At 40.9% G+C, this 16879-nt stretch overlaps 2 protein-coding genes across 3 annotated transcripts; both read left to right on the forward strand.

The window, feature by feature from the left end:
- The first annotated feature begins 241 nt into the window (after positions 1-241).
- On the forward strand, positions 242-9256 carry hhatla (hedgehog acyltransferase like, a). 2 transcript variants are annotated; one of them, XM_082513204.1, is made up of 13 exons: positions 242-422; positions 1409-1536; positions 2948-3015; positions 3114-3227; positions 3657-3677; positions 3916-4110; positions 4963-5172; positions 5502-5673; positions 5969-6113; positions 6223-6258; positions 6350-6551; positions 7423-7564; positions 7832-9256. In XM_082513204.1, the coding sequence occupies exons 2-13, from the start codon at positions 1431-1433 to the stop codon at positions 7972-7974; spliced, it is 1554 nt and encodes a 517-aa protein (XP_082369330.1). In that variant the 5' UTR covers positions 242-422; positions 1409-1430; the 3' UTR covers positions 7975-9256. The 2 variants fall into 2 exon arrangements, with proteins under 2 accessions (XP_082369330.1, XP_082369331.1); XM_082513205.1 differs by lacking the exon at positions 3657-3677 and having other exon boundaries at positions 243-422.
- Positions 9257-11819: 2563 nt separating this feature from the next.
- LOC309693183 (kelch-like protein 40a) lies at positions 11820-16847 on the forward strand. Its single transcript, XM_082512197.1, has 6 exons — positions 11820-13015; positions 13162-13322; positions 13616-13723; positions 14151-14336; positions 14591-14740; positions 16393-16847. Exons 1-6 carry the CDS (start codon positions 11894-11896, stop codon positions 16502-16504), a joined length of 1839 nt encoding a protein of 612 aa, XP_082368323.1. The 5' UTR covers positions 11820-11893; the 3' UTR covers positions 16505-16847.
- Positions 16848-16879: the final 32 nt, after the last annotated feature.

Here is a 16879-nt window from a genome sequence, read left to right on the forward strand (position 1 = left end):
AGTAAGTGCAATCATATTTCATTGCACTTTTAACATCCGCATATAATTTATCAAGTCAGATTCATTCTATCTTTGATTGGCTCTCAATTAGGCTAATTGCTACTGATTGACTTTCTTTTTTCGACGTTATAAACCATGTTTGTGAGTAAGATCCGATGGACACGGTGTGGACCACCCCTCATTGCGGTGCAGTAGTGGTGGATAAATATATCCCCCCTCCTCCTCCTCCTCCTCCTCCTTTCGTTGGGTCCGCAACATCCTGACTGCCAGAGGCTGGTGATCAGAGGCAGCGGCAAAGCCCCCGCAAGACGAATGAAATGAAATCTGCTTTTGCCGCCACCTGCTTTCCCCCAATTTCTTTGGTCTACTGAAGAACTGGCTGTAGTGCTGCCCTCATCCTGACAGTGTAAAGCGGATATAAGGTTAGTAAAACAAGTCTTGTATTAATGCAAAGTGATAAATATGACGGAAACCACCAGGGGGGAACAATCAGAACAAACAGCCGGTGTGTTATCGACTCTGTGCGCACAGAGCATTGAAAAAGTAAGCCTCAATTTGTATGCATGCCGCTTTGCGGGGGATCTGCATAGCCATGGTTACATCTTGGCACTGGCATGCCACACTTGTTCGTCCAACTCCTTTAAGTTCAACTCAAAGTGCGCTACATGAGCATGAAGCACACGCCCTAACACAGCCAGGAACCCGGGCTGTCCACCTGAAAACTAACGGTTTTCCCACTCCAGTGCGCCATTCTTGGCCATTCCAGTTAGGGCTAATTATTCTGTGAAGTGAGTCCCCAGCGCCTCCCAGATCACATAGCACTGCAGCTGCCCTGCTGTACAGCAAACCAACTGCAAGACAGTACTATAATAGGAAGGAGAGGTAGGGTTGCGCAGCTGACGGTGCTGATTCCGAGGAGCCAGAGCTCTGAAGTCCTATTTAAGTCACTGGGCTGTCGATCCGGGAAGCTTATTAGTAAAATACCACCTCGGTGAAACACCCCGGTCTGTCTCAGACCAGTCAGGAACTTGTGTTATTACTGCGCTGACCCGTTTTTGTGGGTGTATAGTTTCTATAGGCACAGGCTGATTTCCACTGGGTAACACTGCCAAGGACATCTACCATAAAAATTAACTGTACTGGGTTTCTCCTCATGTTTTGTCCGGTTAATCCTGCGGAGCATTTTATTTATCGAGGAACCTGTCAACGTGCATGCTTTCATACTGACATGTCACAGCAAACTATAATGTAACAATTTCCAAAGAATAACCTGGTTCAGTAAAATAAACCTTTTAACCCTGCATTTCTCTCAGAGCTTTCCTGTTTTTGTTTTGTTTTCTGTTCATTTATACTGGTTCCCTTCACTTAGGTCTAACATTATGTGGCTGATTGCTTTTCAACCCATTAGGCTTCAAGTGTGCAGATTCACCATGGGGATCAAGACTGCCCTCCCTAGATATGAGCTGTATCTCTACACAGCTGTACTTGCTGTGGCCTTGATATGGGCAGGCAGTTGGATATTTGAAGCTTCAAGTGGTGAGTGCACAACGTGTCAAGAGATGTCCGGAGTGCATGCATGCGCGCGCACACACACACACACACACACACACACACACACACACACACACACACACAGGCTGTCGGTGTAACTGAGAAAGTCCGAAAAAAAAATCAATATCACAGTGCTTTAACATTTATAGAGGTTAATTGAAATCCACTGATATTCCCTAAAGTTGGAGAGAATGGACACTTTTATGCACCTACTATCAGCTTTAGGAGCACAATTTTCACTCATGATCTGATAAATGTCACTGAAAGCCAAGTGACAATGCAATTCAATTTCAATGCAATTTAAAAACTGCCTCAAAAAGCACCGTCCTACATCCTACAACAGTGCTCTATTTAACCTAAAACAGGGCAGAACAAAGTTCATTTAGTAGATGAAAAGAGACTGCTTCCCCCCCTGCGTGTTCTTATTATGTGAAGACAATTTGAAAAAATGGTCCACTTACTCTCTAATTATTTCCCAGATGGAGATATTTCTGACTAAGTTACACTGAGCCAACTAACTCCAAACCCTTCATCCTGAAATAACACCAAATGTTTGCATGCATTCAGACTATGACATGCTTCGACCAGCCTCTTCACAAACTGATCTGAGTGGACTGAGTGCAATCGGGTGACTGGTGCTGTCTGTCACCGTCTGTGCTGTCATACAGTCTAGATGTCAATCATCATTTTAGTCCAGATATTTTTTCTCCTTCAGTCTCTGTCTCTTAAAATGGTCATTTGTAATACTCAGGTCTGCATGCTACAGTAGCACTGTATACTGGCAATAGTAGTTTGGCTGTGTTCCCAGAAGTAAGAGGCTTTCCCCGAATGACCCTTACATTTTGAGGCTTCTCCAGCTTTGGCTGGAAAAACCTACTCCCCACTGTGGTGGTGGTGGTGGTGTAGGTTGATCACATTTGTTGCTACACTGATTGCTTCAACTTTGGTCACCACTGCGATTGTTTTTGGTGTTGTGTTTGTCATTTATGTGTTAGCGCTTTGTTCAGGTTATATAGAAAACTACTCTCCTGCAACAAGATTATGTCTACATGAGACTAGATGTCAGCCTCAGAATAGAAAGCTCTGCAGTGAGTGTATTATGTAATATTTGGTGTTATAAAATAGACCAGAAGTGCTCTCAGGCCCTTAAATTTGCAATAATCCAATGAACACACCAAAGCTCTTCAAGCTGTGACTACCTGCACGACTGTTTTCTTACAGAGGAATAACCAGCTCATATAAAAATGCCCAAAACAAAGCTGCTCAAAGCCTGGATTCCCTAACACAGAGGCTTTACAGTGTCCTGCCATTACTTAAAGCTGTTTTGCATTATTAATAAAACACCTCAGCATGCACAAATGGAGATTATCGTTTTTTTGTTTGTTCGTTTTTTCAGAAAATGCAAACAGAAAGACCTTCAAGGAAAGCGTCAAACCAGGATGGCATTATTTTGGCAGGAAAATGGTAAGTCCCTCTTCTTCATGTATTCTCTATACAGCTGCACAGCGCCATGTTAAGCGAGCGGTTGTTATTTGATCCTAATGCATTTTTCCTTGCTGTAGGATGCTGCGGACTTCGAATGGGTGATGTGGTTCACGACATTCCGCAATCATATCCTTTTTGCTCTCGTTGGTCATGTGATCTTTGCCAAGATATTTTCCCTGGTGGCTCCAAAGGTGCGCGGGTGTGAATGCTCACGAGATACTCCTGGGTTTTGAATAAATACACGTGCGGGCTTATGGTGTTTTCTCTGTAAATATGTATTTCACACATATTTGCATGTGCTCAAGTGTGAAGAAAGATATTACAGTAAATGCAAAGCTGCATTCTGCTGATGTGAACAGAAGGCCTTGAAGTGATTAATTAAATGTAGTTTTATTCCATTTTTATTCAATGAGATGTTTTTCTGTTCCAGAACAAAAATGTTTCTCGTGGCTTTTATTTGAACCTCAAGGCCTGACAGAGTGACTCAACACAGCATGAGCTGCTTTCTTTGATACCAAGTTCCCATCTGTTGCGTCTCTGCTGTGAATATCTGGACATATTTAAAACAGTTCATCATGTTTTAAACATGTTTTCTGTCTTGTTTCATGTTTACAATGAAGATTGGTATAAATGGATGTAAGGTAACATTAAAAGATCTTAGAATTTCACAACATTTGCCATGCATTTCATTTAAATTGTGCATATGTGGACTGTAGATTTGTTTTCATTGCCCTGTAATTTAATCTTCCCATCCTTAGGTATTTTAATTTTTTGCAGTGTCATGAGTGTTATTATACTAACACCACTCTTCATGTGTGTTCCTGAATTCTGAACTATATCCTGATATCTTGACTAATTCTGGCTCCTTCTTATCCACAGCACAGATCCTTGGTCTTTGGGGTGTATGGAGGTTTGGCAGTCCTGGTAACGATGGGCTGGACTTTCTTGGCTCTGGTTCTTTCTCATTGCATCATACTATACAGCGTGGCTATATTCAAAAGTAAATGGATGTGCTTCGCTGCAGGCTTGTGTACGCTGGCCTCCATCAAGCTGGAGCCCTTTAACTCCTGGCAGGTGAGGGAATGGTAGCAAAGTAGAACTTTAACAACTTCACCTACTTCCAAAGTCCAGCGACGCATGTAATAAATACTACAACATTTGTGCTCGACCACCACATTTCTTCCTAATGATCCTAATGGAAGTTCTTTCTGCCCGTCCCTGAGCCTGGTTCTGCTGGAGGTTGCTTCCTGTTAAAAGGGAGTTTTTCCTTCCCACTTTCTCTCAGTGCTTGCTCATAAGGGGTCATTTGATTGTTTGGGTTGTCTCTGTATTATTGTAGGGTCTTTACCTTACAATATAAAACACCTTAAGACAACTTCATTTGTGATTTGGTGCTATATAAATAAAACTGAACTGCAACTTTTCTGGAGTTTAGCTGAGTTTGTAGGGGTATTTCCAGGATTTTCCAAAATGTGGTGATTCAGACTCAGAAGCAGTTATTGAAGCCCACTGGAAATAAGTGAGGTTTATTAGAAAGAAACAACCAATAAAACCATTTGAAAATTGGTTGAATTTAAATGCAGACAGACCTCCAGCCTCCCTAAACATGCACTAGAAAACGTGAATGCCCTGTAGCATCATAGTTTTCACATTGCTACACACAGTTGTTGTTGGCCCCCCTTTATCCACACCACTGTGAAAGGTTTCAGCTGTAGGTGATCTTAGAAGCGTTACCAAACCGGAGAACGATCCCGAAACACTATAGATAACATTACAAATTATAGTATTTGGTCTAATATGTAATGTATGGACACATGATTACAGTACTGACAGCATACAGCTTCTGCCAGATTGTTATTGTCGTCCTTATGCAGACTGGTGTTTGAGGCTCAGAATAACTTTTATCCCCCCACTGCCCCACAACAGGAAGCCTTGGTAACTGGTTCCTTCAACCTCCAAGATATCCTGTTCTATGGCGGTTGTGGCTTCAGCATCATGCGCTGTATGAGTTTTGCTTTAGAGAACTGCGAGAAGAAGGAAGGCAACTACACGTTCTCAGACCTGGTGAAATACAACTTCTACCTCCCATTCTTCTTCTTTGGACCGATAATGACATTCGACCGGTTTCATGCCCAGGTGAGGATTGAAATCAAACGGAATATAAAGATAAACTGGTGTTTTTTTAAAAAAGAAACCCTAATATTTCTTTTAATCAACAGTAGGTACATCTATTCTTTAATTAACTATTTTATTAATGTGAATAATTAATTGGTCCAAAAATAGTTACAAATCTGTAACTCTGCTATTCTGAATGGAGTAATCGTCAAATATTCAAGTTTCTATGGAATATGGCAGGGATAGCTCAGTAGGTAGAGTGGTCGCCCCATGATCATGGGTTCAAATCCCCTGAATGGCTACCTGAGCAAGGTACTGTCCCTAGTTTAGTGGAAGCTTTTGTTCTGCAGGCAAATAACACTCAGCTGATCCGTAAAGAGAGGGAGATGTGGAACATCACCACCAAGGCCTTGTTGCACCTGGGAGGTATTCTCGTGGTGGATGTCTTCTTCCACTACCTTTACATTCTGACGATACCCAGTGACATGAAGCTGGTCGCTAAGCTTTCTGACTGGTCTCTGGGTGAGTAATTAAATCCAAAGCTTTTTCCTTTCTTTCGCACTTGCACTGAAGTTTTCTTGCTTCAGTCATTTGATTTCTTGTGGTTTGAAATAACATTGTTATTCCCTAAAATCATACTATTTCCAAGGAAAATCAGTGAAAAAATGAATAATCTAAAATTCTAATGAGACATCATTTCAAGTTAATCTGCTACTGGAGGTTTTCTCAGAGGCAGGACTTTAAATAAATGCCTGAAAAGACTGTGGGATATATTCTAATTAGGAAAGATTCAGATTTGTTTTTATGTGATTCACAGCTGGACTGGCTTATTCCAACTTGGTGTATGACTGGGTGAAAGCGGCTGTAATGTTCGGCGTCATCAACACCGTGGCAATGCTGGATCACCTGGACCCTCCTCAGCCTCCCAAGTGTATCACCATGCTTTACGTCTTCGCTGAGACGTACGTGCGACTTGCATCAGCAGTGTGAAACCACAGTGTAGTTTCTTGGTTCGCTCTGCAAAACCGTAAAATGTGTGAAAGTATTCATGAAACTTTGTGTCTTTTGTAGGCACTTTGACAGAGGCATCAATGACTGGCTGTGCAAGTGAGTGCATGGATGATTTAAATTCATGGGCATAAAGAACCGAACGCGGTATAGACAAGAGGATTTTGACTCATCGTTGTGTCACGTGCAGGTATGTTTACGACTACATTGGTGGAAATCACGATCAAATCTTCAAAGAACTTCTTGCAACCATCTGCACTTTTGCCATCACCACCCTGTGGCTGGGCCCATGTGAACTGGTTTATATCTGGTCCTTTTTCAACTGCTTTGGTCTCAACTTTGAGCTGTGGGTGGCCAAGTTCTTCTCCCTTCCACCACTTTCTACCATAGAGGTGAGAAACGATAAGGCAAATAGTAATGCCCCTAGGCATGTTTGAGCATGGATGAAAATTCTTGCCTTGAATAACAATTTGTGTCTGATACATTTAAAGAAGAAATTAAATTACTTGGTAAAAAAATTCTTTAGAGTCTTGACACAAACACAGGAATCTATCAACATTTTGTCATCACATTTAGTCACTGGATACAGAATCTCTTCTTCATCACTGATAGTGATCTTGGTATTTAATGAGCACTGATTTTAAGTCACTCTATCACACTTTGTGGAAGCTGCGTAATGGACTGAGACAGAATAGTGTGTATTTGGTTCCTGTTTCCCCGTGCCCTTCTTGTTTCTCTCCTCTTTCCCCCAACACCCCAACTGGTCACGGCAGATTTCTGTCTGGCTCTACCAGAGTTCTCTTCCTGTCTAAAGGAAGTTCTTCCTTCTCACTGTTGCCAAGTGAGCCTCAGGGGCTATTATCTAATTCTCTTTAATGTTGTACCTTTCATTATAAAGGGGAGTGAACTGGCAGTTAATAAATAAAACTGGTGGTTATCAACTTCACAGATCCATTTCTTAGTTTGATGGGCCTTAATACAGTACTGACCTGAGAGCAACAGGATCAAAAGTAAGCTGAGCGACACGATTTTGAGGTGTGGAACTATTTTTATTCATTTAAAAAGCCATTATTAAAAGAAGTGGATCTATTATATTTGCCCCAAGAATATAATAGACAAGAGAAAAGCAAAACAGATCCTAATTTAAAGATGGACTAAGCATCTATCAAACATTTCACAGGTCTGCAGGATGGCAGCAGAATTACATTTTTTCTTTTTCTGTGTTAGTTGTAATTTTGTGCTCTGTTGTGTGTCTTCTGTTAGAGTGCCATGGGTGAAGCCATGTCACGCAGGATCCGCGGTTTGTTCAATGCGGCCAACTTCTGGGCTATCGTCCTCTACAATGTTCTCTCCCTGAACAGTTTGGAGTTTGCCAAAATGGTGGGAAGGAGACTGATTTTTAAAGGTGGGGAACAACATCAGTATGAATAAAAAACAGGGTTTTTTCTCAGTTCCAAAAGCACAGGAAAACAAGAAAAGTAAAAACTTGAGGGGCTTAATGCTCCACAGATCATTTGACTTTAGCATCGCTTCTGTTTTCTTCATAGCATTAAACATTCTGTGACACAACTCTGACAGGGCTTGTTCACTGGATTATCTGCAGTATTTCCTTTAAAGTTCTGCTTTAATGTTCTCACCCCCCCCTCCTCCTTCTTCTTTGTCCTATTGTTAGGTTTTCCTCTGTCGACCCTCTCTGTGTTACTCGTGACCTACTGTGGTGTGCAGCTGGTGAAGGAACGAGAGAGACAACAAGCCTTGCTGGAAGATCCAGAGCCGGTGAAGCCAGTAGATGGTGGCAAAGAAAAAGCAGAATAACCTGGCAGAGAAACAGTTTCACAGACTTAATGGTCAATGGGCGCTCACGTGGTTCTATCCTCGGCCTTGCATGCTGTAACAGAACCATGCTGGTTAACAGCCATTCAGCACCTATATTGTTCACAAGCCGGTGTTTTTCCTTTTGTTTGTCGGAAGCGAGGCAATGATTCGAACTGTGAAAAATCCGCAAGTGCACTTGCTGTTGATAATCAACACATACTTTGGCACAAACCCACCAACAGTGCATTTAGTATTTGTATCGATCTGGACTAAAGATTGTTTAAAATCGATCTATCTATCTATCTATCTATCTATCTATCTATCTATCTATCTATCTATCTATCTATCTATCTATCTATCTATATATATATCTATCTATCTATCTATATATATATATATATATACATATATATATATATATATATATATATATATATATATATATATATATATATGTTTAAAAGTACTTAAGGACATATAGTATTGTAAAGGAAGAATTACTTTTGGCCTGTGTGGTTCTGTTCTCCTTCACTTTTATTTCTTCTTCCTTTTTTATCACCATCTTTGTTTTTTATTTAATTGAGATGGTTGAGATCCAATCTTATTGATCTGTAATCAAGCTAAAAGGGTAAAACTTGAAGAAAACTTGAAATCAGGGCGTCATAAATGGAGTGCAATAAAGAAAATAAAAAGGGTGCTATGGAGGTCCTCCACATAGCTTGCAGCTGATTGTAATGTACAGTATAATTGTTTTACTCTTACTAAGAAAAATATATATGACGGTAAAGCACTGGTATTTTAGTTTGATTATGTATCAGATCTCCTGTGATTCTGAGTACTGAATGTAGCTAAGTCACTGGAAACCATTCAAAGAATGACTGCCTTACTCTACTACTGTCCACAGGAGATTACTGTGGGTGTGGCGTTTTGGTCCATCTCTCCTCGGCCCTCACTCACATAATAAAGACCCCCACTTGAAAGGCCAGAAGCCCAGCAGGGGACATGGGTCAGTGTTATGCTGCCTGTCAACAAAACCTGCTGTGTGTCTTCAGTGCAGCAGTCAGAGAGAGAGAAAAACTCGATGCAATGTTTTTTCCCACTTTTGGGTATTCATTAAAGGTGTTCATTTCAAATGTTTGACTTGTAATAAAGTGGTGTTTCGTCCAGAAGGGACACTCCTGCTGTGAGTTTGTTTGGTTGCTATTTGCAGTGAGATTGCTGTGTGTACATGTATGCACCTATGAGCTGTTCAGGACGGTCTGCATTAAAACATTTGAACAAATTCATTCTCTTTGAATGGACGAAAAAGGCTCTCCTGCTGATTTGTGAGACACTGCCATTCATCACCACCAGATGGCCCAGTTTGTCCAAAGTTAATTTCTGCTATTTCCTTTGTGGTTACAGCATGGATGATTAAAAACATCCAATGTTTGCTAAACTTTTCTTTTGGCCTGTCCGACAGTGTAGCAGTTGTTGTCTGAAGGCCAAAAAATGCCACACAGATTTACTTTCCCACGTGGACCATTACTGTATTTGCTATAATGGTCCACTTGATAGTTATATTTCATTAGAATTTTATCAGGATTTTTAATTTTGAGTTATTATAATGACAATGGACAAGACTGAACAGAAAAGAAAACAAAGAAAGAGAAGTTGGGAAGAAAGAAAGAGGGAGAGAAAGGGACAGAGAAAAAAAACACATCAACAACAGAAGTGGGACAAAACCACCTCTTTGCCAACAGGCTACACTACATGTCAGGATGGTTAAAACATACCCTTTTAGAAAAGCCCGGGCCAAATTAAGTAATTCACTTGTATTTGTTGATGAGTGTTCCTTTTATGAAACCAGTCTGGCCAGGCCGTATTATGAGGTGGGTTATCTTTTCTAATCTTTTAGAGTTTTGTGACGTCAGTAACCAATACAGTGTGACACCCAAAAAGCATTGTTGGCTTCATGTTGAGATTTACTGGCACAGAGCACAGAGAATTATTTAACACGATTACCTAAACTTTTGTTATTTTTTTTAAAGCTGCTGGCAACCCAAAACGTCCGCTATGCTGAAGCTTTATGCAGCTACAATGTGTCGTCTTAGTTTATTTGTATAGTGACAAAAAAAGAAGAAGCTTGGCAAAGAATAAGGCTATGTGAGATTTTAAACTTTGAACTGTTTTGAGTTTGAGGTTCATAAATCAGACGCTGATGCTATAGTGGTGTAAACCTTTATATGGCCCGCGCATGTCAAACCTCTTTTATCTTGTGGGCCCAGAGAGCGCACTTTGAGCTTGGACCAGTGAAACTCCCCTTTCTATCATTCAATTACACGTTTATTCCCTGGGAAGGATTAATGTGAGGGGAAAAGGTGCATTTACGACAGTATTTCTTAGTTTTTCAACATGATAAATGGATTATATTACATAAAAGTTTAGGTTTCATTGCCTAGACAAATGTTTTAGTGCATATCTGTATGGTAGGTGGTGAAAAACAGGAATCTTGTTTTTGTATGGTATGGGCCGTCATGTGGGAGGTCTTTAACAATAAGAAAAACTGTAAAAGCTGTGAAATTATAGATAAAACTTTTATATCCTCCTTCACATTTTCCAAAGCCTTTCAGACCGTAGTCTTTGCTGGGCTGATTCTGGTACCCGGGGCTTTTGTTAGACATCCCTGATCATGACTTTTAATTCTATACCAGGGTTAGGCCACTCCAGGCCTCGAGGCCCGGTGTCCTGCAGATTTGAAATCTCACCATGGGTAAACACACCTGAATCAGATGATTAGTTCATTATCAGGCCTCTGGAGAACTTCAAGAGATGTTGAGGAGGTCATTTAGCCATTTGAATCAGCTGTATTGGATCAAGGACACATCTAAAACCCGCAGGACACCGACATTCGAGGCCTGGAGTTGCCCACCCCTGTTCTATACCTTCTACATATATGTGATGCACTGGTCACATTTTTCAGACTCGCTTTCAACCACTAGATGCCAGTACTGTTTGTCACTTAGTATACATTGTTGTTGCAAATCACTTAATGTTGGCACATGTATACATACATACATATGGAATAAGTAAAATGTGGGATATCACATAATAATAATAATCCTCATTTATACCAGATGTATAAAATATTAAAACTTTTGCTTGTTTTTTGTAATTGTGGCTGAAACAGTTTGAAAAATATTTTAATCACAATGGAACTAACCCCGGCACTGTTTTTATACACCAACTGTGAAGATTTCAGTTGAAGGAGCAACTACAGACTGATGATCTGGAAGGGATCTGTCAGAGCTAGAATTAGGAAAACACAGTACAGGTATTACGATAAAAAAGAGAACACAAAGCAGTTGACCCACAGTCCATCAAAGCCCCATCAGGCGAGTCATATTAATTTTTTAAACTAACAAATATTAAAACTTCGGATATTTCCTCCCTCTGTATATATTTGTTTTATGATATGAGTCGGCACTACTCATATACTCCTATACCTCTATTAATATACTTACAATATGATAAACTGACTCTGTGTGAGGCCAGTGTGATCACAAATTAAATCAATATTTGATTACGTGTGTGTGAAAGTGTCACTGTGATCAGACCCAGCGAAGCTGCTCGATGAGTTGTTCTTCTGGATTTAACAGCCCCGGTCATTCAGCTGTTTGTGGGGGTCTGTGTGGTGCAGCAGAGGATAGGTCCCCCTGTCCACCAAGTTGGATGCCTCAGCTTTGTGAGGGTCCTGTCTATAAATACCCCTGACTTGCGTAGTGGCTGACAGCCACAGACAGCTGCAGCCACAAGCCATCCAACTACACGAGACTATTCAGGGCAAACTGAGCCACCCTGTGCACTGAAAGTCCCGCTCTGTTGTGGGGAGAGTGTAGGGAGCCCACGAAACCCAACCCGCACACGGCAACAGAACAAAATGTCTGCCATGACTATAGATCCAGTGGCGCAACCTCGGATGTACCAGCAGACCTTGCTTCAGGATGGACTGTGTGACCTCTTAGAAAATGACAGATTTGTGGATTGTGTCCTCAAAATCCAGGACAAGGAGTTCCCCTGCCACCGCTTGGTTCTGGCAGCTAGCAGCCCCTTCTTCAAGGCTATGTTCCTGTCTGACTTGGAGGAGAGCAAGAAGAAGGAGGTTGTCCTCAAGAATGTGGAGCCTGGGGTTATGGAGATGATCCTGCGGTACTTGTATACATCTGACATTAATCTGACAGAACAGAATGTTCAAGATATATTCATGGTCGCCAACATGTACCAGATCCCCTCCATCTTCTCTGTGTGTGTGTCCTATCTCCAAGAAAAGTTGGTGCTCGGGAATTGCTTGGCTATCTTCAGACTGGGGCTGCTTCTGGATAGTCCCAAGCTTGCTCTTGCCGCGAGAGACTTCATCTGCGAGCGCTATCAGGTTGTTGTCAGGGACCAAGACTTTCTGCAGCTAGCTCCCAGCGAGGTGGCCATCATCATCACCTCAGACGCCCTTAATGTTGAGCGGGAGGAGCAGGTGTTTGAATCCCTGATGGACTGGGTCAAGCATGACGAGACCAATCGGGTCAAAGATCTGCCCGAACTGTTGCACTGTGTTCGCTTCAGACTCATGCCTTTGGATTACTTCAAAGAAAAAGTGGAGCGTCACCAGTACATCTGCTTCAGCCAGGACATCAAGAAGGAGCTGGATCTCGTCAGGGACGCTCACAGAGGGCGGCTCCCTAAGCCGAAGAAGCCTGCAACAGATGGGGCAAAGGGGGGTGAAGGCAGTGAGGATGAGGAAGATGATGAGGACGGTTACCTGCCAGGCATACTCAACAACAATCCTCGTTTTGGGATGTTTGAAATGGACCTCATACTTATGATCAGCGACACAGGGACTGTGGCCTACGACCCGGCAGGAAACGAGTGCTTTGTTGTGTCAGAATCCACTGAAATTCCCAAGAATCACTGCAGCCTGGTGACAAGAGAGAACCAAGTGTTTGTTGTGGGAGGACTTCTCTACAACGAAGAGGACAAAGATGAACCATTCAGCTCCTACTTCCTGCAGGTAGTGTGTAATCTATGAAAACCATTTGTAGCTCTTTACAACCTGAACTCTGACGATGGCTCCTTTTCAAATCTTAAGGTATTTTAAAAATATTTCTGGATTCTTTTGTATTTAATTCCTCTCACATCACTTTTATTTATCCCCAGTTTGACCCAGTCAGTTCAGACTGGTTAGGGATGCCTCCACAACCCAACCCACGCTGTCTGTTTGGCCTGACTGAAGCTGAAAACTCAATCTTTGTTGTTGGAGGAAAGGAACTGAAGGACGGCGAGCACGCACTGAGCTCAGTCATGATCTATGACAGACAGTAAGTTTAATATGCTCTAGTGTAATGGAAAATGCACATCTTATCTAAATTATGGCCATCTCTCTTGGAAATATAATTGCATACGATAGTAAATACGATTTGTTTAAACTTTGACCTTAAAATTCAAAATCATCAAGTCCGGAAATGTGTGTTTTCCTTATAAAAGGAACAAAACAGCAACTCCCAAGCCTCGTTTCTTCTTAGAATCACAGTTTGCATGAGTCACTCACTTTATCATCTGCAGAGTCTGTTCATGATGGTACATGTTCTTCTTCATTTGCACATCTGCACAGGTCTTTCAAATGGGGAGAATCTGATCCCCTGCCTTATGAGGTGTATGGCCATGGAACTGTATCACACAAAGGGCTCGTCTACGTCATTGGAGGAAAGTCTGAAAGCAGGTAAGTGCACTACAGGCTTTAAAAGCCCACATTTTTATGATAATGTCGGTAGGAAAAAAAAGAAAAATCATTATTAAACCTCATTCATCATCAGTCTCATAGTTTTATTTTATTATTATTTAATTATTTTGTGTTCTGCGGATTTTATAACTCAGTTTATAACTTTGGCTAAACAGAACTTTTAAAGTCTGCGGTGGCTGAGCACAATGTTTCATTTTGTTATTTTAATGGGGATCAGACCAAAAACCAACCAACTTAAAAAACAAATAAATAAACAGTCCTGGCTCCTGCAAAATCAAAAACATCAGAAATGAACAGGATTAGAACATATATGACGAAACTCATGCATGAACTCAAATAATCCGTTTAAAAAAGCATATTTTGTCTGTTTGTTTGCACATGCGTGTTTGCGCACGTGTGTGTGTAGGAAGTGCATGAGAAGAGTGTGTGTCTACAATCCCACTAAGTTTGAATGGAAGGACCTGGCCCCTCTGAAAACAGCCCGCTCTCTGTTTGGCATCGCCGTCCACAACGACCAGATCTTTGTGGTCACAGGAGTCACAGACTCAGGCCTCACCAGCTCTGTGGAGGTCTACGACATTGCCAGCAACAAGTGAGACAATGTTTTATTATATATATATATATGACTCGCTTTATTACATATATATAACCCGCTTTATCTACTCGTAACAAGGGGAAGCATCTGTCCGCATTAGTGAAATGACTCACTGAGCACAAACAAGAGATCATTAGATCATAAAACGCCACTCGTGGTACTGGTACGGGTGTCATTCAGTATTATTGAAGCTTGTTTAACACCATCACGTCCCCGTGTGTGTTTGTGTCCTTATTGTCCTGTTATTCCAGGTGGTCTGAGTTCACAGAGTTCCCTCAGGAGCGCAGTTCCCTTAATCTGATCTCAATGGGGGGGTTCCTGTACGCTGTGGGGGGCTTTGCCATGATGCCCAGTGAAACCAGTGAGGAGCCCGTCCCAACAGAGATGACTGACATTTGGAGGTGAGAGCCTACTAGACATAACAACTGAATGTAAGGTCACAGAAAAACAAAAAAGGAGGAAAATCACTTTATACACACAAATGATCATTTAGGTGATGAAGGGATTTTAGTGAGCGAATTTTATCCAACAGTAAAGTTTTATTCAGACTCCTTGTAAGAGTTTCAGAGTGAAAGACTGTCTTTAAAGTTTATAAAGTCTGCTGTTACAAAGGCTTATATTAAACATGTCCAAAGTATAAATAATGAAGTCATGTACAAACAATCCTTATGAGCCAAAGCTAGGGATTCGGGCTGCTCTAAACACTCAAATCCAATTGTTGGTGTTTTGTTTTTTCCTTTTCACTCTGCACGATGACGAGAGACGCACAGGCTGATCAGTTTCAATCAACCTGATTGGTTGTAAGCACAGAGGCCCCACTGTCCTGCTGTTCAAAACCTCTGCTTAGGAGGGGCAGCTGATGTGAGACAGGGGAAAGGACACCAAAGGAGCTTGTTTTACATAGTGGATGAACTGACAGGCGACACCAAGGTTCACTATGGGATAAATAAGACCTATACAAATACAACAATTCTGAACAATGCAAAGTTAAAATACAAGAATAATATTCTGGAGTTGTAAATGAGCACAACAGATTTACGTTAAATTCTTATGGTAGTCTGAGAAGCCCGCTGCTGTTACAGGGTCCCAGTGCTCCTGTTTTTCTGTATTTTCAGTAGCATTAACAGACACTTCAGTTAATAGTAAAATGGACATTTCAGTTTATGTTACCATTAGCAGGCATTTCCTTTCGCTGTAACTCATTAAATTAACCTTTAAGCATGTCTTTAAGCATACATGTCTATGCAATTACAGCTTATCTGGTATTTGCTCAAAGATTCTTCATCTTGTTTATAATCTGTACTTATTACTAGGACATTTAATTGCTGGTACTTGTCGCCAAGTGCTTGCTCACAGGGGGTCGACTGATTGTTGAGGTTTTCTCTGTATCATTATAGAGTCTTTATAATATAAAGCACCTTAAGGTAACTGTTTTGATTTGGTGCTAAATGAACAAAACTGAATTGAAAGCAATTTTCATCCAACACTTCACAGTGAAGATTATTATTTTAGTGATGTAGGAGAAATCTAAACACACTCCATATTCATGGATTATTTTCCAGGGAATTTTGGTAAATTATAGCAAAGAAATTAATTTTACAATATTTGGACCATTTTATATGTTTTTAAACATTTCTTGAGGTAAGGTTTCAGCAACAAAGCACAATCTGAGCACATCAAATAAGAGCAGAATAGCAGGAAAATCACTGAATAATTAGTACCCTTCATTTATGTTAAAAATAAAAACATTTGACCTAAACTACAATTTTGACATGTTTTAAAGTTTTGCATCTAAAGCTGGAGGACTTGGACTTGCTAATGGTACATAGGCATTGATTAGGATCTTTTCAAAACATTTGTTGTGAGGTATAATAATGGCTGCTGTCTACAGTGCTGTTAATAATAGCTTCATTTGATACACAGCTGTCAGGAATTCCTTTTGTGCCTAATCATTCTGTCTAGATGAAAAATATTGAGATTGCATTGTTATTACTGTATGCTTTCCTAAGATGCTATGAGGGGAACTCAGCTGACTTATTTATCTTCTCTACAGACATGATGAGTCAGACAAGTGCTGGACTGGGATACTGCGTGAGATAAGCTATGCGGAGGGATCTACTATTCTTTCAGTGCGTCTCAACACTCTGCGACTCACCAAGTTATAACTGTACCAAACTGTTGGCGCCATGAGGTGAATCGTAACTTTAGCGCTGTGTTAAACGGATGCACTGATTAGCTGAGGGTCAGAGAATGTTTCAGGGTAAGGAGTGAACATGGTGCGCGGGGATGGAAAAGTGTTATGAAATAAGCATCAAAAGAGTTTTATCTCTCTTTTGCAGTAAGGGGAGACATATACATGCTGTAGCAGGACACGAGTTAGAACATCGCACAAAAATGTATTTTCTAAAATGCTACAGTGTTCCTTTGTACATGTTTTTGTAATATCATTTCTTGATGTTTATTATCTGTAATGCTTCATTTTAATGGTAATAAAATATCAGATTGTTATCTTGCTTTCAGTGCATGAACAATGCTGGAGC

The sequence above is a fragment of the Aulonocara stuartgranti genome (assembly GCF_965226115.1).
Source record: "Aulonocara stuartgranti genome assembly, chromosome: 18".
NCBI lineage: Eukaryota > Metazoa > Chordata > Actinopteri > Cichliformes > Cichlidae > Aulonocara > Aulonocara stuartgranti.